Source organism: Bison bison, unplaced genomic scaffold (genome assembly GCF_000754665.1).
Source record: "Bison bison bison isolate TAMUID 2011002044 unplaced genomic scaffold, Bison_UMD1.0 scf7180017864309, whole genome shotgun sequence".
Taxonomy (NCBI): Eukaryota; Metazoa; Chordata; class Mammalia; order Artiodactyla; family Bovidae; genus Bison; species Bison bison.
The window spans coordinates 8,466,202-8,483,465 of record NW_011494881.1 but is presented as its reverse complement, the minus strand read 5'-3'; the positions used below and the strand labels follow the sequence as shown (position 1 = coordinate 8,483,465).

Sequence of the window (17,264 nt, the reverse complement as noted above, 5' to 3'; positions counted from 1 at the left end):
CGTCTCTCTTCTGCTTTGTGCTCTGGCCAGTTCCAGTTTTTATCTCATTCTCCAGTGTACTCCTAAGCTGCTGCTTCTTACTGAAAATTGCCCAATTCACTTTAAAGATTAAAGATTTTTTTCTTAAAGAAAGATTATCTGAAATTTGCAGAGAAGCTAACCAGAATATCATAAACAATGTCACTGAGGATATTTCCTGATGATAAACACTGGTTATTTTTAGAGGCATTTGGACTGGTCTCTAGCAGACAGATCACTAGTGGCAACACTCGGTGGCTTTGGGAACTGATTGGGATTTATAACAGAAAATGAAGGTAGGACTTACGGGAAGAAAAAGTGCCCACCTTTCCTTGCTCTTTAATTTTTTCACTTCTCTCCTCTCATTCATGTCCCAAATTAAGAGGTAAAATTAAAGTTGGGAGGAAATAGATACAGATTTTGTCTAGTTTGTCACAAGACTTGAAAGCACTGACACATTCCCACAGACATTAAACTGTTAAATGATTTATTCTTGTTTGAGTCTTTAAAAATACTGAGATTCAAATCTATGCTTTCATATTACTATCTAACCAACTAAGGAAACTTCAATGACATTTTAAAATCATTCAGTTTCTCTAGATAGCATTCAGTACAAGGATTATATTTTATTAAAAATACCGACTTCGGGGTATTCTAATCAAGGCTCTTACAGATTCTGAAATACTTATAGTATTTTAGGGAACCCATGAAGGGATACATCAAGACACTGTATGCTTTATACAATCTAACACATCATTGTCAAATTACCAACTGAGTTTTGCTATGTCAGGAGGTAATAAGGTATACTATTATAATCATCACTTTGTTCATATGTTGTAATCAGTTATGGCAGATTTATGGTAAAAAGAAACAACTTTAGAGTCAATAAGTAAGAACTAATGGAAAGGTTAATATGGTGCTGGTTAGTAGAAAATAGAAAAAGTAGCTTGTTGCTAAGACTGAATTTAAACCAGGCATATTCAAAACATGTAGCTCAAAGGGACAATAAAACTATGAATTAGTAAGGTTTAATAAATTATTAAAATTATTATCAGGTACTACAGAATCATTTGTTATACAACATGTTACATTTCTAAAAGTGGTTATTTTTTAGAACTGAAATACATTTCTAAATGTTAGCACATAAAATAGGACACAAATTTATACTCTATATATGTTTTATTTGAATAATTTTTATGTAACAACAGAGAATATTAATTGTTAATACTGAAATTTAGAATCAGTGAAACTTTTAAAACATGACTTAAAATATTTACTTATAGTTTCATGATCAAAACATTTGTCTTTCTAAATTGAACATTCCCCTCATTACATTTAGCCCTCTACAGCAATTGCCAGTTTGGGAAATTACAAAGGGAAACTTAAATTAGATAAAAATTACTTGGAAATCTTTATTGCTTCTTCATGTGACTCAACCTTATATTCATGAGAATATGTTAAAATAAAAACAGGAAACTCCCAAGAAATGATGATAGTTTCCATTAATTGAGCACTATGAGGCAGCTTCCTGCCTTGATAGTTTTTATATAGGACTTTGAGAGCAGAATACTTATACCACATGCTCACTATCTTCCCCCAAGAAAAAGAAGCACCTTGGTTGTCAAGTCCTATGAGATGGATAACATACACATGTATCACTTTGTTGCTTAATAACGAATCTGTCTTTAGTACATTTAAATAACATTTCCTTCACAATTTTATAAAACATCTTTCTCTAAAGAGTTCAAAGTGAGCTTACTAATATATCCAGTCAATGCTCACAGTTTCTGTACATGGTAGACAATACTGAGTATGCAAATAAGGAAAGAGTTTCTATATATTCCAGATCTAGTCAATTTAAATTTAAAAAAACTTACATCCATCAAACATTCCAAGTTGCTATATAGAACATAATATTCTACAGAGTTCTGGCTAAATAAATATGATAGTCATAAAAATCACACACTCAGTTAATCTCTGTCAGTTAACCTGGGTTTAGATTAGTCAGTGTGTCCCAACAATCCATTGGAAGGTAGATACTACATATGTAAAAACATGGTCTTGGCTATTAATTTTGCCAACAACAACTATATGGAGTTTGGAATCTCAACAGAATAATATTTCTATAAGGAAAACAGAATTCATTATCTGAAAATTAAATCAATTATCAATTTTGTGTTTCAGAATATGTATATGTTTTATGCTATCAAAGAAAAGAGGAAAAAGAAAAAAAAGATTCAAACAGGAAGTTCATATGAGAAGGATTTAAACTAGTCAGTTCCTAACAACAGTTAAGTATAACCTTTGGAAATTAATTTACATAATGATAATCTACATGTGGTAAGGTTGAAATTATTTAAATGACATTATATTTCACTATTTAGTGTTGCTCCACCACTGCTTTAGCAGTGAATTCTTATGAAATGTAATGCAGCTAATGAGGTAGCTTTTTAACTGAACAAACTGACAGGCCCCATATCTGCAGAGGCAGCTTGAAACCGTGCCCAACCTCTTGGCTTCCCAAGAGGCTTTTCAAAATTCAATAAATAACATCTGTAGGCGATGTTGGGTGCAGACCTAGCAGAGTGCGTCATAACACTGTGCTGGCAGAACAAAGAAACCATGACGACTGCCAAGTTTCCATGGCAACTGCTGCGAGGCTCTGAGAGTATAATAGCACATCAATCACTGTCCAAAAGAACTTCATTATCAGCTAGAAAAAACCTTTAGGATCTGTTTAGTGTGCAATTGTGGGTTAACTCACCTCAAAGCCTTGCTCTCTAGCAAAAGTGGCAGCTTCCTGAAATAAAAAAAAGAACAGTTAATTATAAAGTGCTAGGTAATGAAGAAATAATCCATTTTGAAACTCATTCAAACAGTCTTCTTTTTACACAATTATCTCAATATACTCACATAGTTCAATTTTTATTCTTACACGGAAAAAAAAGATTTCTTTTTTCCTTGGCATAAAAAAAAGGCAGCAAATGTCAACACACTTCACAAGCTGAAATAAAGAAGATGTACTACATATTTTTACTGTAGCTGTCACCATGAGTTCAGATGTTTTGACCCCGACAAAGAAAATCATTTGAAACCTAAGGAAGATGCTGATGGTTATGTTTTTAATTAAAACAATACCTTTCAGAAAACTCTTCTGTAAGAAGAATGTTTGCTAATAAATGTATAGATTAGATTCAGAAAACCCACCTTTTGTAATCTCGGATGAAATTTATTCAGGCAAAGGTTATCAATGGATGCTCAATTCATTAGGTTAAAGAATGATGGGGAACTGCTTATTTCATGGAATCGAAGTATCAAAGATCATATGCTGGTCACGAGGAGCAAAGTATAACTTTACAGCGGAAGAATCAAGCAGTCATCACTTTAACCCAGTGATCAATCTTATTACCTAATATTCTGATCACCAAATAGTCTGTGGCTTCTGTCATAATGTAGTATAAGGTACAGAGCACCATCTATAAAGTTTTTAACATGAATTAATCAAAACTTTATTCAATAACTTGTAGTCTACAGGAAATATATACAGGATAGAAGAACAAGTTAAATGATACACTGAGAAGGCTAATAAACAAATCCATAAGGTAGGACATTAGACAGGACAAGTACCTTGGTCTTTGTAGTAAGTCAACATCATGATAAAATGTACAGGAGTAATGTACAGATTTTAATCGGAAACTGTTTTGAACACACCAGTTATAAAATACATTTTGGGTAAGTTTGATTATGAAATGGAAATCAAATAATATTAGGAATTATCAACTTGATATGAAAAAATCCTAGATTTTCAGGTGTATCCTGAAGTATCCTGGGATAAAATGGCATGGTATATGTAATTTATTTTAGAAAACTTAAAAACAAAAAAAAGAAAGTGAAGCAAAAATGGCAAAATATTAATGTATCTAAATGTATTCAGTATTACTATCTTTTGCCTGTTTGAAAATTTGTGTAATAAAATGCCTACCCCCTCATTTCTCTCTGATTTAAGATGACAGGGTAACAAATGCTGAATATTTTTTAAAATTTAGTTAAAAATTTTTAAACAATGTTTTTCTAGATATTAAATATATCTTAAGGGCATAATCTGATGAACATTATTATATAATCTAATGCCCTTATAATAGGCTATCAAATGACAAAACCACATCTGTGTAACCAAATCCTTTCCTTTTCTTCACTCCCTGCTTTGTGCATATATTTTCATTTTAGTACTGATACAGAAAATGGAGGCAATATTACTTTTCAATTCCACTTCCCTCTTGAAGATGGAAAAAAAAAACTGCAGACAACTGTCAAGAGTCTCTACATCTTAACTTACATTCCTCCAAAATTATCTTTGCCAAGAGATATTAATAGAAGGATGGGATGTGAGCCTGAGTAGTGAGCAGATCCAACTTAACTAAAATGACTGCTGCACCAAACCATGTAAGGCAGAAACTACAGTTAATGTCTCCAGCACAAATCTGGGTACTATCTACATGTTAAGGAAAACACAGAGAAAAGAAGTATGTATGCACTTATCGTCCAATATACTAATACCATGTAAGTTTAAAGAACCACTCTGAGGGTCTGAGAAGATTGAAAAATACTATTACAATCAAACACTGAAGTTAATAGAAAGTGATAAGCTGAAAGTACAATTCCTTAGGCTGTTCACTAGAGAAGCATCAAACTGATTGAGTTAACCTTAGTTGATACAGATAAAAAAATTAAATCATGATCTTGACAACTGGTGTAAGGATGGTTAGCCTTCTTGACAATTTACTTACACCAGAATCTTGTATACCAGACAGTCAATAATATTTACTAGCTTGGATGTCAAGGAAAAGGATAGGGTTCAAAAGATAGCAATGTAGAATTTTTCCAAGTTGTCCAACTCAAGAATTAACCAAGCTAATTCTTATATGAAAAAAACAATAAAATAGCTTTGTGAGAACTACTTATTTATATGGAGCTTTATCAGAGGCATGAAAGAAACCTAAAGGACTGTAAGACAAAGTTAATATGACAAGTCTGTACAACTAAAATTGTACTAAGACATAAAGACTCAAAAGTCACATACAGTAGATAAGTTGCCTTTTTAATGTCCAGTTTTGCTCCCCAAAGTAAGACGCAATAGACTGTGATCTGTTATGGTACAATAGAACTGACTAATTGCAAGAAGGCACATTTACCAATGTCAGATCATTATTCTTCAACGAAACTGAGCCCTAGGACTCTTCCACATCTGTAAACTATTCCAAGCACTAACGTATTTCTGACTGAGGAAGGACATGCTGAAGAAGTCTTTTCAATTTTCTATCTTAGCGCCCCCTCACACAGGTTTGCAGAGCTGTGCCCTATCACTGAAAAGCTAAGCACTTGTTCTATAGCTTAAAAAGATCTTATCTCCTGACTTCCTCCCACCTTCCTTTGATCTTGGGTTGGTGCCCCCAGTCAATCCATTAGTAAAGGCAGCTGGCTCACATCACTGCAGACTTTCCCACAGCTAACCTCTGATCTGAAGGTGTCTGTAGATACAACGATGGAACAACATTTATTTTTCCCTCACAGCAAAACAAATAAAACAACACAGAGGAACAGTTTGACCCAGTAAGAATCTGAAGGAGAATTTTAGTCCTAAGATTCACTGCATGGAGGGATAAAAAGAAAAGGCATTAGGTCAGAAATCAGGGAAGAAAAAAGGCATAAAGGGTGGGCAGAACAGTAAGGCAGGTTCCAAATATCAGGGGTAATTCCAAGTGAACTGATCACACTAAATTGAAAAGGACTTTTTAGCGTGCCTTCGCAGTAAAAGTGAGAAAAGAAAACAAGCAAGTCCCCATCTGTGCTGCCCCAGGGCGCCACGTACTGAGTTTCACAAATCTAATGAAGCAGTCAGGTTAAAATCCAACCGCAGAGTGGATGTGACATGTGGAGAACAGCTAGGGTTAGAATAGAGGAGCATGGCGGTTCCTAATGCAGGTGATTATCCATGTGATAATCATTATATTTACAGGCTTTCCATTTTAGATCTGACATCAAAAATCACAAAGGAGGAGGGATTAAGGAAATAAACAACCGACACAGAGGCTTTCCTGCTCCCCTGAGAGTGTAGCACTTTCATTCATGCATGACAAGCAACAAAAGCAAAACGAAACAGGCCAGGAAAGAGTATTTCTGAGAAGGCTGGATTTCACATTAACACTACTTTCCATTTTGATAACTTTCACTATTATTCAGTTTCTCACACAGGTCACATTTTCAAAATCAGTTCCCATTGTTGTCTAAGCTATAATACAGTATCATTTTTGGTTTACAATGAATGATACTCACATATGTCTTTTTACAACAACAAAGTCATTTTTTTCCTTCCTGGAATTGAGTGTTGTGAATAAAATGACATATAATTAAAGTCTTAGGCTCTCATCTACACCACGCTATTTAGGATTTGCAGTAGGCTCCCTGCTTCACCGACCAGGCTAAAAGGATGAAACAACCACCAAGTACAGGTTCTGAGCAGAGGTTTAAAAAATAAAGCTGAAATTCATGGTTAATGAAAACTATGGAATACTTACATGAAGAACTATTTAAAGGGATTAGCAAACCACTATTAAAAAGCACCGTTCTCAGGGTATATAGGAAAGGAAGGAACAACTCCAGTGTGTGTCTGTGTGTATGAAAATACAACAATTTCCTTTATATCTAAGAAGTAAACTATTTTCTTTGCATTTTGCCTGATAACACCTTGATTTTAATTTATGTAGAATTATCTGTAGTCACTGTAAAACTAAAACCATAAGTAGGCCATATTGTTATTCTAATTATTTGTTACTAGTTACATTGAAATACAAATGATTTCTGTATTATTGGCCTTATATCCTGAGACTTTGCCAAATTAACTTATTGCTTGTAGGAACTATCCTTTTCCTTCAGGGAAACAAGATGTTCCTACTACCCAAACCACAAAGTTATTTTAAGAATTTAGCAACATGCCTTAAAATCCTCTCTCCATGCCTTAAAATCCTCTCTCTTTCCTCCAGGGCAATCTGAAGGGTGTAACTACTAACTACCCACCACTATCTTAGCTCATAACCCTTGCTCTCCTACTTCTGGCTCTACATTTCAAGGCACTGAACACATCTCGAGCTATTATCTGCTTGCTTATGTTACCACTCTGTTTTTTGATATTGGACACAAGGGATCTTGGGTGTTGACTGAAACTAACTTAGGACCAAAGAAAGATAACTTCTGACTATCCACAGAAGGCAGCTCATCCATTCAAAACAAGCTATTTTGCTGCTCCAATGCAAACAGGAAGCAGAAAACTCACTGGAGTTTGCATGGTCTTCACTCAAGTCATAGGAGTCCAACCAGAGCTCTGGGAAAAGCCAAGGGAGAATGGAACCACCAAACAGTTCTGCTATTTTGTTTGTTCATCTCTCCATCCAACTAGTATTTACCCTGCAAGGATAGTTTTAGGCTAACAGATATTATAATGCTAGAGATACATCAGTGTTACAGCTGTTATACACCTTATTAGACTTTGACTTGCAATATTTGAAACAATACTGTAAATCCTAAATGGTGTGGTGTACATGAGAGTCTAAGATGGAATGATATCTATGTCTGTCTCTATATAAATCTATGTATAAAAATCTCTGCATATAAAGAATATTCATATATTTTTATACAATTATATGTATGAAGCCTTTTTTGAAGGCTTTAAATGCAAGATAGTACTGGTCAGGAAGCAGTTACAGCCAAATGGAAAGAGTAGTTGGCTTAGAAGACCTACACTAAGGTTGTCATTTTATAGCTCATTTGATACGTTATCTTGGGCAAGTCACTCAGTATATATTAGTAAAACTGAGGCCAACAAAACTGACTGGATTATTACTAGGAATAAGGAAAATATTTAATGTGAACTATAAAATCATATCACCTATGAAATTCAAGCTTTTGGTAAAATCTTAGGAAAATTTAAGCAAATGAATTTCAGAGCATCCAGAGTACATTCCATGATTTGTCCTATCTGTGGATCATATGTGTATGTAGCAGGAAGCCTCTAAATTGGTTGCCTACTGTGTAGGTCCCTAACTGGTGGTATTCAAGTCCTTGTAAAATTTCCTCCCCTATGTGTGTTGTCTGGACCAAGAGACTCACATATTTAACAAATACCTGACCACAAGTGATGGGATGTCTTGTTTGTTCGTTCTCTTGCTCACACGCTCTCTCTCAGCTCTCGCTCTAGGGGAAATAAGCCGCCATGATGTGAGTTCCCCCATGGAGCGGCCCATAACTAACCATCAGAGAGGACCTAGGGCTTGCTAACAGCCACGTGAATGAGCTTGGAAGTGAATCCTCCCCAAGCAGTGATAGGAATACAGCCCTGGCTGACATCCTGACTTCAGCCTTGTAAGAGACTGAATTGAGAGGCACCAAACTAAGCTGTGCCCAGTTTCTCTATCCACATCTTATACATGAGGAACCTAAGCCTCTAAGAGGTTAACTAACATGGTCCAATTCAGAAAATCTCTCTATTCAGATTATGCTAATCCTTAAAAAAATCCTCGCAAAAGTCAAACCAAACAAGCAGGGCTAACAGATCAATCACAGGTGAGAAAATAAAGGAAAGATAATTTAGAAACATATTATCTAAATGGTTTTCTATACTTGATTGTGATGAACCATTTCTTAGTTGTAGCAGTGATACACCTCTGAGTCATGCTGACATTTAATGATAAAGAACTATCTGCTGTTTATTTTTTTTCCCTAAGTCAGCTCAGTTAAGTTGCTCAGTCACGTCTGACTCTTTGTGACCCCATGGACTGTAGCACTATGAAGACTTATATTACTTAAATCCTAAAAGATGATGCTGTAAAGTGCTGCGCTCAATATGTCAACAAGTTTGAAAAACTCAGCAGTGACCACAGGATTGGAAAAGGTCAGTTTCCATTCCAATCCCAAAGAAGGGCAAAGCCAAAGAATGTTCAAACTACTGCACAGTTGTACTCCTCTCACATGCTAGCAAAGTAATGCTCAAAATTCTCCAAGCCAGGCTTCAAAAATACATTAACTGTGAACTTCCAGATGTTCAAGCTGGATTTAGAAAAGGCAGAGGAACCAGAGATCAAATTGCCAACATCTGCTGGATCATGGAAAAGCAAGAGAGTTGCAGAAAAAAAAAAATCTACTTCTGCTTTATTTATTACTCTCAAGCCTTTGACTGTATAGATCACAACAAACTGGAAAATTCTTCAAGACATGGGAATACCAGACCACCTTACCTGCCTCCTGAGAAATCTGTATGCAGGTCAAGAAGCAACAGTTAAAACCAGACATGGAACGACAGACTTGTTTCAAGATGGGAAAGGAGTTCGTCAAGGCCGTATATTGTCCCCCTGCTTATTTAACTTATACGCAGAGTACATCATGTGAAATGCTGGGCTGGATGAAGCACACGCTTGAGTCAAGACTGCTGGGAGAAAAGTCAATAACCTCAGATATGCAGATGATACCACATTTATGGCAGAAAGCGAAGAAGAACTAAAGAGCCTCTTGATGAAAGTGAAAGAGGAGAGTGAAAAAGCTGGCTTAAAACTTAACATTCAAAAAATAATAGGCTTATGGCATCTGGTCCCATCACTTCATGGCAAATAGATGGGGAAAAGACGGAAAGAGTGACAGACTTAATTTTCTTGGTCTTCAAAATCACTGCAGATGGTGATTGCAGCCATGAAATTAAAAGACACTTGCTCCTTGGAAGAAAAGCTATGACCAACCTAGACCGCATATTAAAAGGCAGAGACATTTCTTAGGCAACGAACACCCCAGCTATGGTTCTTTCAGTAGTCATGTATGGATGTGAGAGTTGGACTATAAAGAAAGTTGAGCATCAAAGAATTGATGCTTTTGAACTGTGGTGTTGGAGAAGACTCTTGAGAGTCCCTTGGACTGCAAGGACATCAAATCAGTCAATCCTAAGGGAAATCAATCCTGAATGTTCATTGGAAGGACTGATGCTAAAGCTGAAACTCTAATACTTTGGCCACCTGATGTAAAGAACTGACTCATTTGAAAAGACCCTGATGCTGGGAAAGACTGAAGGTGAGAGGAGAAGGGGACAACAAAGGTTGAGATGGTTCGATGGCATCACCAACTCAATGGACGTGAGTTTGAGCAAGCTCTAGGAGTTGGCAATGGACAGGGAAGCCTGGTGTGCTGCAGTCCATGGGGTCCCAAAGAGTCGGACACAACTGAGAGACTGAACAGAACTAACTGATACTGCTTAAGCCTCTAAATATTTCTTCATGCTATCCTTCACACTGTGAGTTACTTTTACCTTGTACTATTTACAAAATGTACTTTGTACTTATTTATAAAAATATTTACATATTTTCCTATGAGACTGCATTAATGGTATACTACTTTTAATATTAAATTATTTGTGAAGAGTAAAAGTTTTAACTTGTAAATAAACAAAGGCTGGAGAATATTTTTAAGTAAATATAAATCTGAGAAACCCCTTTTAAAATGTTTCATTCATGAAAATATCTGTACTGGTTTTTCAAAGAACATACAACTTCTGGGAGATTTTCAACCTGTGCTCTGGCATTTATTACCATATGCTTCCTGCCTGCAGAATGCTGAATAGAAATATTATTTAACATTTATTGAGTGTCAAAAACTCTGTGGGGCAATGTATAAGCTATAAAGACAAGCATGGCCCCTATCCAATGATAAAAATTAAACGGTGTATAAAGTATACCTTCATAAACATGACTGAAAAAAATTACTTAGCTGAATTATAAGCCAAATAAATTAGGTTCAGTTTAGAACATACTTAATCCTTTCACAAAATGATTTACTAGGTGATGTGTCTGTTTTACCACGGAAAGCTGTTCATCACTCCCACTGTTATGCATATTTAATGATGGTAGGTAAAGGAAAGCAAGTTTAGGAAATGTATTTCATCAAAATTTGATTGACTAGCTATTTGGGCTAACTTGTAGAATAATCCAAGTCTTTCAGCTGCTAAAAAAAAAGAGGAGAGGTGATAGGATAAGAAAACGATTAGGGGAGTAGGCCTCTTATTGGGTGTTTTATTTCCATTTCTAGTGAGATACCATGTGCGTGGCATAATGAAGACACTCTACAGGTGTCAATTATTTTCCTTATTTCATTTGATCCTCATAAAAATCCCATAAAATAGGTATTTTTCTCCTTTCATAAATAAAATCTGAAGGTTCAGAGACATTAAAGTACATATCCAATACCAAATAAAATGTATTCATAATAGCTGGCATCTGGATCTGATGATTTCTGAATGGTTTGTGCTGGTCCGCTACTGATGAACTCTTTTAGCTGTTTTATGTCTTTACCTCATTTTCATTTCTGAAAGATATTTTTGCAGGGTATAGAATTTGAGATTGACAATTTTTCTCTGAGTCAGCTTGTACTGTTTCAGATGCATTGTTTTTTTTTGGTTCTGGGCTCTGGAACACAGAGTCAATAGTTGTGGCACGTGGTTAGTTGCTCTGCAGCAGGTGGGATCTTCATGAATCAGGGATCAGACCCATGTCTCCTGCATCAGCAGGCAGATCATCCCTGAGCGACCAGGGAAGCCCTCAGATGCATTCTTATCTTTGTTTCTCTGTATCGAATGTATCTTTAAATATCTGTTTAAGATCACTGATTTTATGCAATGTGATTATAATGTTCCTTGGTGTAGTTTTTTTCCTTGTTTCTTTTGTGGTTTGTTGAGCTTCTTTGATTTCTGGGTTTATAGTATTCTTCAAATATGGAACACTTTCACTCTTTTTTACTTCAAGTATCTTTTTGTTTCTCCTCTCCAGGACTCCAAATATATATGTTAGGTCACTTGAACTTGAGCAATCCCTGTATTATGCTATTAGTAGAATACTTATAAGTTTTAAAACAGACATTTTTCTTCTTTACTGCATTACCAGTGAAGAACTGAAGGGCTATGGAGACCAGGCTACAGCTTGTTAACCTTAAGATAAGTAAAATGTATCTTTAGACAGATCTTACTTCCCTCATTTATTGGAAAAAGAAAAAAATCTAAAACTTAAATCACTTATATTAATAAAAAACAGTAAAAGACAAGATAAATAATTGATTCTTACAAGTTTAGATACATGTTTATGTGGGGAAATGAGAAAGGTATTACTGATCAGTGTTAAAAATTAGATCAAAAAAGGAAAGGAAGACCTTAGGATGGGGAGAGATTGGCATTTTTATTAAGTATCTTTTATATAATTCTTTTCTCTCATATGTGCACCAATATCCTTTATTTTTTCTATATTTCATGCATTAAGCTTCTTAAAGTTCCTAAGCTTCCTATCACACCTTCCTAAGGTCAAGGCGTGATAATCACTGCTACATAGATTCCACCCTCTATGGCCACCCTAATGACCCTAACAGCAGAACCTATCATAAAAGCTCCTCTATTCTTTGAGTCTCTTGGTCTTTTGAGGGAGAAGAGGAAACAATCAGAAATCATAATAACATTCACAATCCAAAATATTACTGATTAACTTAAAAAGAAACTTATAGGACCACATTGTGACTTAATAACGTAACAAAAAATAGTTAAAAAACAAACAAAAAAACCCATCTAATTAGATGCTGAGAAGTATCTAATCTCCTACCTCTGGTTGGGGATGGCGGTCAGGGGTGGAAAAGGTAGTTCTTCCTCAGGTTATAATTTTTAAACTACGGATATGTATATAACACATTCCATCCAAGTATCACCAAAACCCAGTATTATTTTCATTTTTGCCAGGTGACTCACAATAATTATGCAGAAAGTATACAGAAGCACTATGCCTTAGAAACAAGTCTAATATAGACAAAATTAGAATTTTCATAATGGCCACTGGGAAGAACAAGGTTAGGCATGGTGGTAACAATCAATACAGGTCTCTCAAGGAAAAGAAAAAAGAAAGCGAAGAACACACCACCACCAACAAAAAAAACCCACAACAAAAATGAAACTACATAGAAGTCAAAGGGAAAAAAGTCAGGCTATTAAAAAAATAATTACAGAAAGATGATAGGAAACACCCAACATAATATGTATCTCCATAAATATTTAACTGAAAGCATAACTCCCCTACCCTTCCTCTAGGATAAATAGGTTTAAAAAGATACTTTTGAAAAGCCAGTATTGCATTTGATAGTGAAATGGGAGATAATCATCTTAAGTCTACAAATTAGAACCAAGAGATATTTATCTACCTTGAAAACCTTTCTTTTTTTTCCTTTTGGGCCGCCCCATGTGTGATGGAACCTGTTGTCCCCTGCAGTGGAAGTGAGGAGTCCTAACCACTGAACTGCCAGGGAATTCCCTTCCCCCACCTCCTCCTCGCAAACCTTTTGTCAGAATTTGAGACAACACATTTAATCCAAGTGCTTGCCTATGTGCTTAGGAGTCTCTGTAACAAAGTATGAGTTTTCATTAGATACCAACAACACACTGGGAAGTGAAGGTAATTCAGCACAGAGGTAGTAACAACGTAGGGCATTTTTATTGTACTGAACATTATAAAGTGATGGGCTGACAAATGGGATTTTTGTTAAAAGTATTTTTGACTTACTGTACATAGTATTATAAATCGGCTTCTACCTATATCCATTTCAGAAACTTTTCCCATTGGTCACCAATCCTGGCTTTCTCCTTCACCTTTCTGAATAGGACTTGATCCCTTTTCTAGAGTGATGAAGGATTTCTCCATAGTGTAAAAGTTAGGAATACTTATTTTAGGAAATATTTATTTTCTATTTTAAGAACAGCCATTTCCTTCTGTTTCTTCAGAAGCATAATTTTAATCCCTGTCCAAATTTCTCTGCATCACCAATTAGTCTTCATTTCCTGAATAAATATTTTCCCTCTTTCTAGTCTTTGGTCAGTCTTCCCACTTACTCCTACATATTTAAGCCCTCTTGCTTGCATTTTTCCAATTTTATTGGATAATTTAACAGATGAAAAACTGAAATTCTTTTTTTTTTTTTTTGATGCTTTAGAGTGTGAATTTTTCCACCCTCTCTGAGAAACATTCTTCCCTACTTTTCTGTTACATATATATCATCTTTCCCTTTCTCTCTCACCTTCCCTGTTGCTTATCTTCAAATTCATTAACTTCCCTAAACGTAGTCTTACCTAGAAATTCAACTATCAACTTTTCAATCTTTCCTCTCTTCACATTTTTTAGGGGTAATTTCCTTTATTCCTTTCTTTTGGTATCATCCTCAGATATACTTCCTCACTTCGAGAGTCCCTTTGACATTTTCTTTCTCTTCACATTTGACAGCTTCCAAGTTCTGCCAAGTACATTTTATAAGCACAATGCCTGTACAGTCTTGTCATTCTTACCCACAGAAACCTAGGTCAGGCCTGTATTATCTCTTGCCTAGATTACTGCTATAGTCTCTTAAATGCGTATTTGAATGCATCCTTAAACCCAATCATTAGATCCACCTTCCTAAATATCAACTCTAATTAGCCTTTGTTCAAAAAGCTACCTACTGCTTCCTGATAAAGTACTAATAAAAGTTCCAAAGCCTGACTTTCAAAGGTCCTCCATAAAGTGTCCCTACTTTTTCTTTCTAGCCTGATCTTTTACTATTCCCTTGTACATGTACCAGATGCCACTCAAACTAGAATACTTGTTATTCTCTGAACATGCCTCAGGCTTTTTTGCCTTCATGCTACTTTGCACATGTAGGCACTAAATGAATTAGAATACCCTTCAACCACCCTTGTCAAAATCCTACCAATCCCTCCAGGGTTAGTTCAACCATCTTCTCCTTAATGGAAGCCTTCTTGAATTGTTCATGGTCTTTCCTTCCCATCTCCAGAAGTGGCTTTCTGCACTGCAGAAGAGTTTTGCTAAAATTGTAAAGGTTTCTTTTTTTGGCAGTTATGTACAGACTGGAAATAGTTATTTGTATAGACAGCTTATCTATCTTACTAGATTATAAATTCTTAGCACAGAAACTTCTTTATTTTATCTCCTCAAAACATCTAGTATATTGCTCTGCCCAGAACAGATAATAAATCTTTGTTGATTTACCAAATGATAAGGACAAAGCACTCACCTACATTAAGCAAAGAAGAACTACCTCTACATTAAATCAATGACTTGATTTGTTGTGCTTCATACTTCTGTTTTAGAGATCTTGGTGCTCTGTATGTTTCTCTGTTATTTCTTACACTGCTTTACAATTTATTTACCTGGTGTATTTTCTCCCCTAGCTTATGAGTTTCTTAAGAACTAATTTTTATGTCGTATCTTAGAATTATGCCTCACACAGAGTATGAATTAAATAAATGAGAGCTGGAATGAGTTAAGCTGTTTTAAAAGAAACATATTTTAAAAGGTAAAAGATCTTTCTACTCATGTATATTGAGCTTATCTGGAATGAAATCTAAGATTTGGCCAGCAAATTGCTGGCCTTATGTGTTCCGTGACAGTATTCATTTAATCGGTATATCGTGCTATTTCTGCAGCTGTCCTGCTCTGGGAAGTTACCATTAAGGATTTTGGCACTTCTCTCTTTCCAAGTATCACACAAATAATCACGGAAATAGTTTTTCCTGGAAGAATGGTTAACTCTGAAATATTAAACTATGTTTTCAAAGATAGGCACAGTCTAGACGTCACTGCCAGATAGAGGATATCAAAGGGCCTAATACAGCTCAACAAAGATAAGCACCAATATTTATAATGGAAGTAGCAAGAACAGCTACAAAGAAAACCAACAAAAATAACTAAACAAAACCCACAAAACAACCTCTTCCATACAGATTAAATAACAGGGATAAATAGCAAGTCTCAACTCAGGTCTGAGGACTTGATAAGTTATCTACTAGGTGGTTTTATGATAAGCTACTATTTTACTTTGCTGACATATGTGATAATTAGAGAATTTATAGCACATGGGATAGAAATAGAAGTCTAAATGAGCTTACAACCAGCAACAACCCATTATGGTGGATTCACAACTTTAAAATGGTATTTTTTCCTTTAGTAAATGAATGCTAATACATCCAATGTAATACATATCATTTTTCACTGTCAGTGCACATATCATTATAGATAACACCCCATTCATGTGCAGTTCAAGACCTAATGTTAAATTTTCTGATTTCAAAAGAAGAGAAACTGATCTTCATAAATTGATCTTATGTGTTAAGTTTTCCAAGTGTTAGCTGCTTAATCATGTCCAATTCTTTGCGACCCTATGGACTGTATGTAGCCCACCAGGCTCCTCTGTCCCTGGAATTCTCCAGACAAGAATACTGGAGTGGGGAGCTCTTCTTTTCTCCAGAGGATCTTCCCTTCCCAGGGATCAAGCCAGGTCTCCCACATTGCAGGTGGATTCTTATCCATCTGAGCCACCAGGGATGCCCAAGATTTCCAAGAACAAGATCTAATTTAGATAGTGAACCTTTGGAAACAGAAGCTAGAAGCAATGATAACATACCTAAAAACTTCATTGTGAAAGGAATGATCTGAGTTACACTTCTAATTAACAGGCACTATACCTCACAAAAAAGGAAAGTCAATTCTTCACTAGACAGAGCAGATTAGACATGGTTTGGACACAACAGGGGCCTGCCTGAGATGTGCTCACCAACTCAGAAGAGTCTGGTAATTAGGCAATATTGGATTAGCCGTTGCAAAATGAAGGCAAGGAGCACATTGCTATATCTCTCACTTCCACTTCAAACAGAGTAATTCACTATATCACTGCCATGGTTAACATTCACTTGGACAACCAACACTAAACAGTGGATTTATTATTACAGAGATTTTCAGTTATCAATAACTTCTCTTCCTACTCTGATACCTTTACATTCAATTCAGTTCAGTTGCTCAGTCATGTCCGACTCTTTGCGACCCCATGAATCGCAGCACGCCAGGCCTCCCAGTTCATCACCAACTCCTGGAGTTCACTCAAACTCATGTCCACAAGTTGGTGATGTCATCCAGCCATCTCATCCTCTGTCGTCCTCTTCTCCTCCCGCCCCCAATCCCTCCCAGCATCAGGGTCTTTTCAAATGAGGCAACTGTTTGCATGAGGTGGCCAGAGTACTGGAGTTTCAGCTTTAGCATCAGTCCTTCCAATGAACACCCAGGACCGATCTCCTTTAGAATGGACTGGTCGGATCTCCTTGCAGTCCAAGGGACTCTCAAGAGTCTTCTCCAACACCACAGTTC

At 35.9% G+C, this 17,264-nt stretch overlaps 1 protein-coding gene across 2 annotated transcripts in view; it reads right to left on the bottom strand.

The window, feature by feature from the left end:
* Window positions 1–17,264, bottom strand: part of ADK (adenosine kinase) — a 550,542-nt gene that overhangs the window by 102,698 nt on the left and 430,580 nt on the right. For both annotated transcript variants that reach the window (XM_010852351.1, XM_010852352.1), the window contains exon 8: window positions 2,783–2,818. In XM_010852351.1, coding sequence (XP_010850653.1) covers window positions 2,783–2,818 — 36 coding nt within the window. The remainder of the gene's footprint in view (window positions 1–2,782; window positions 2,819–17,264) is intronic.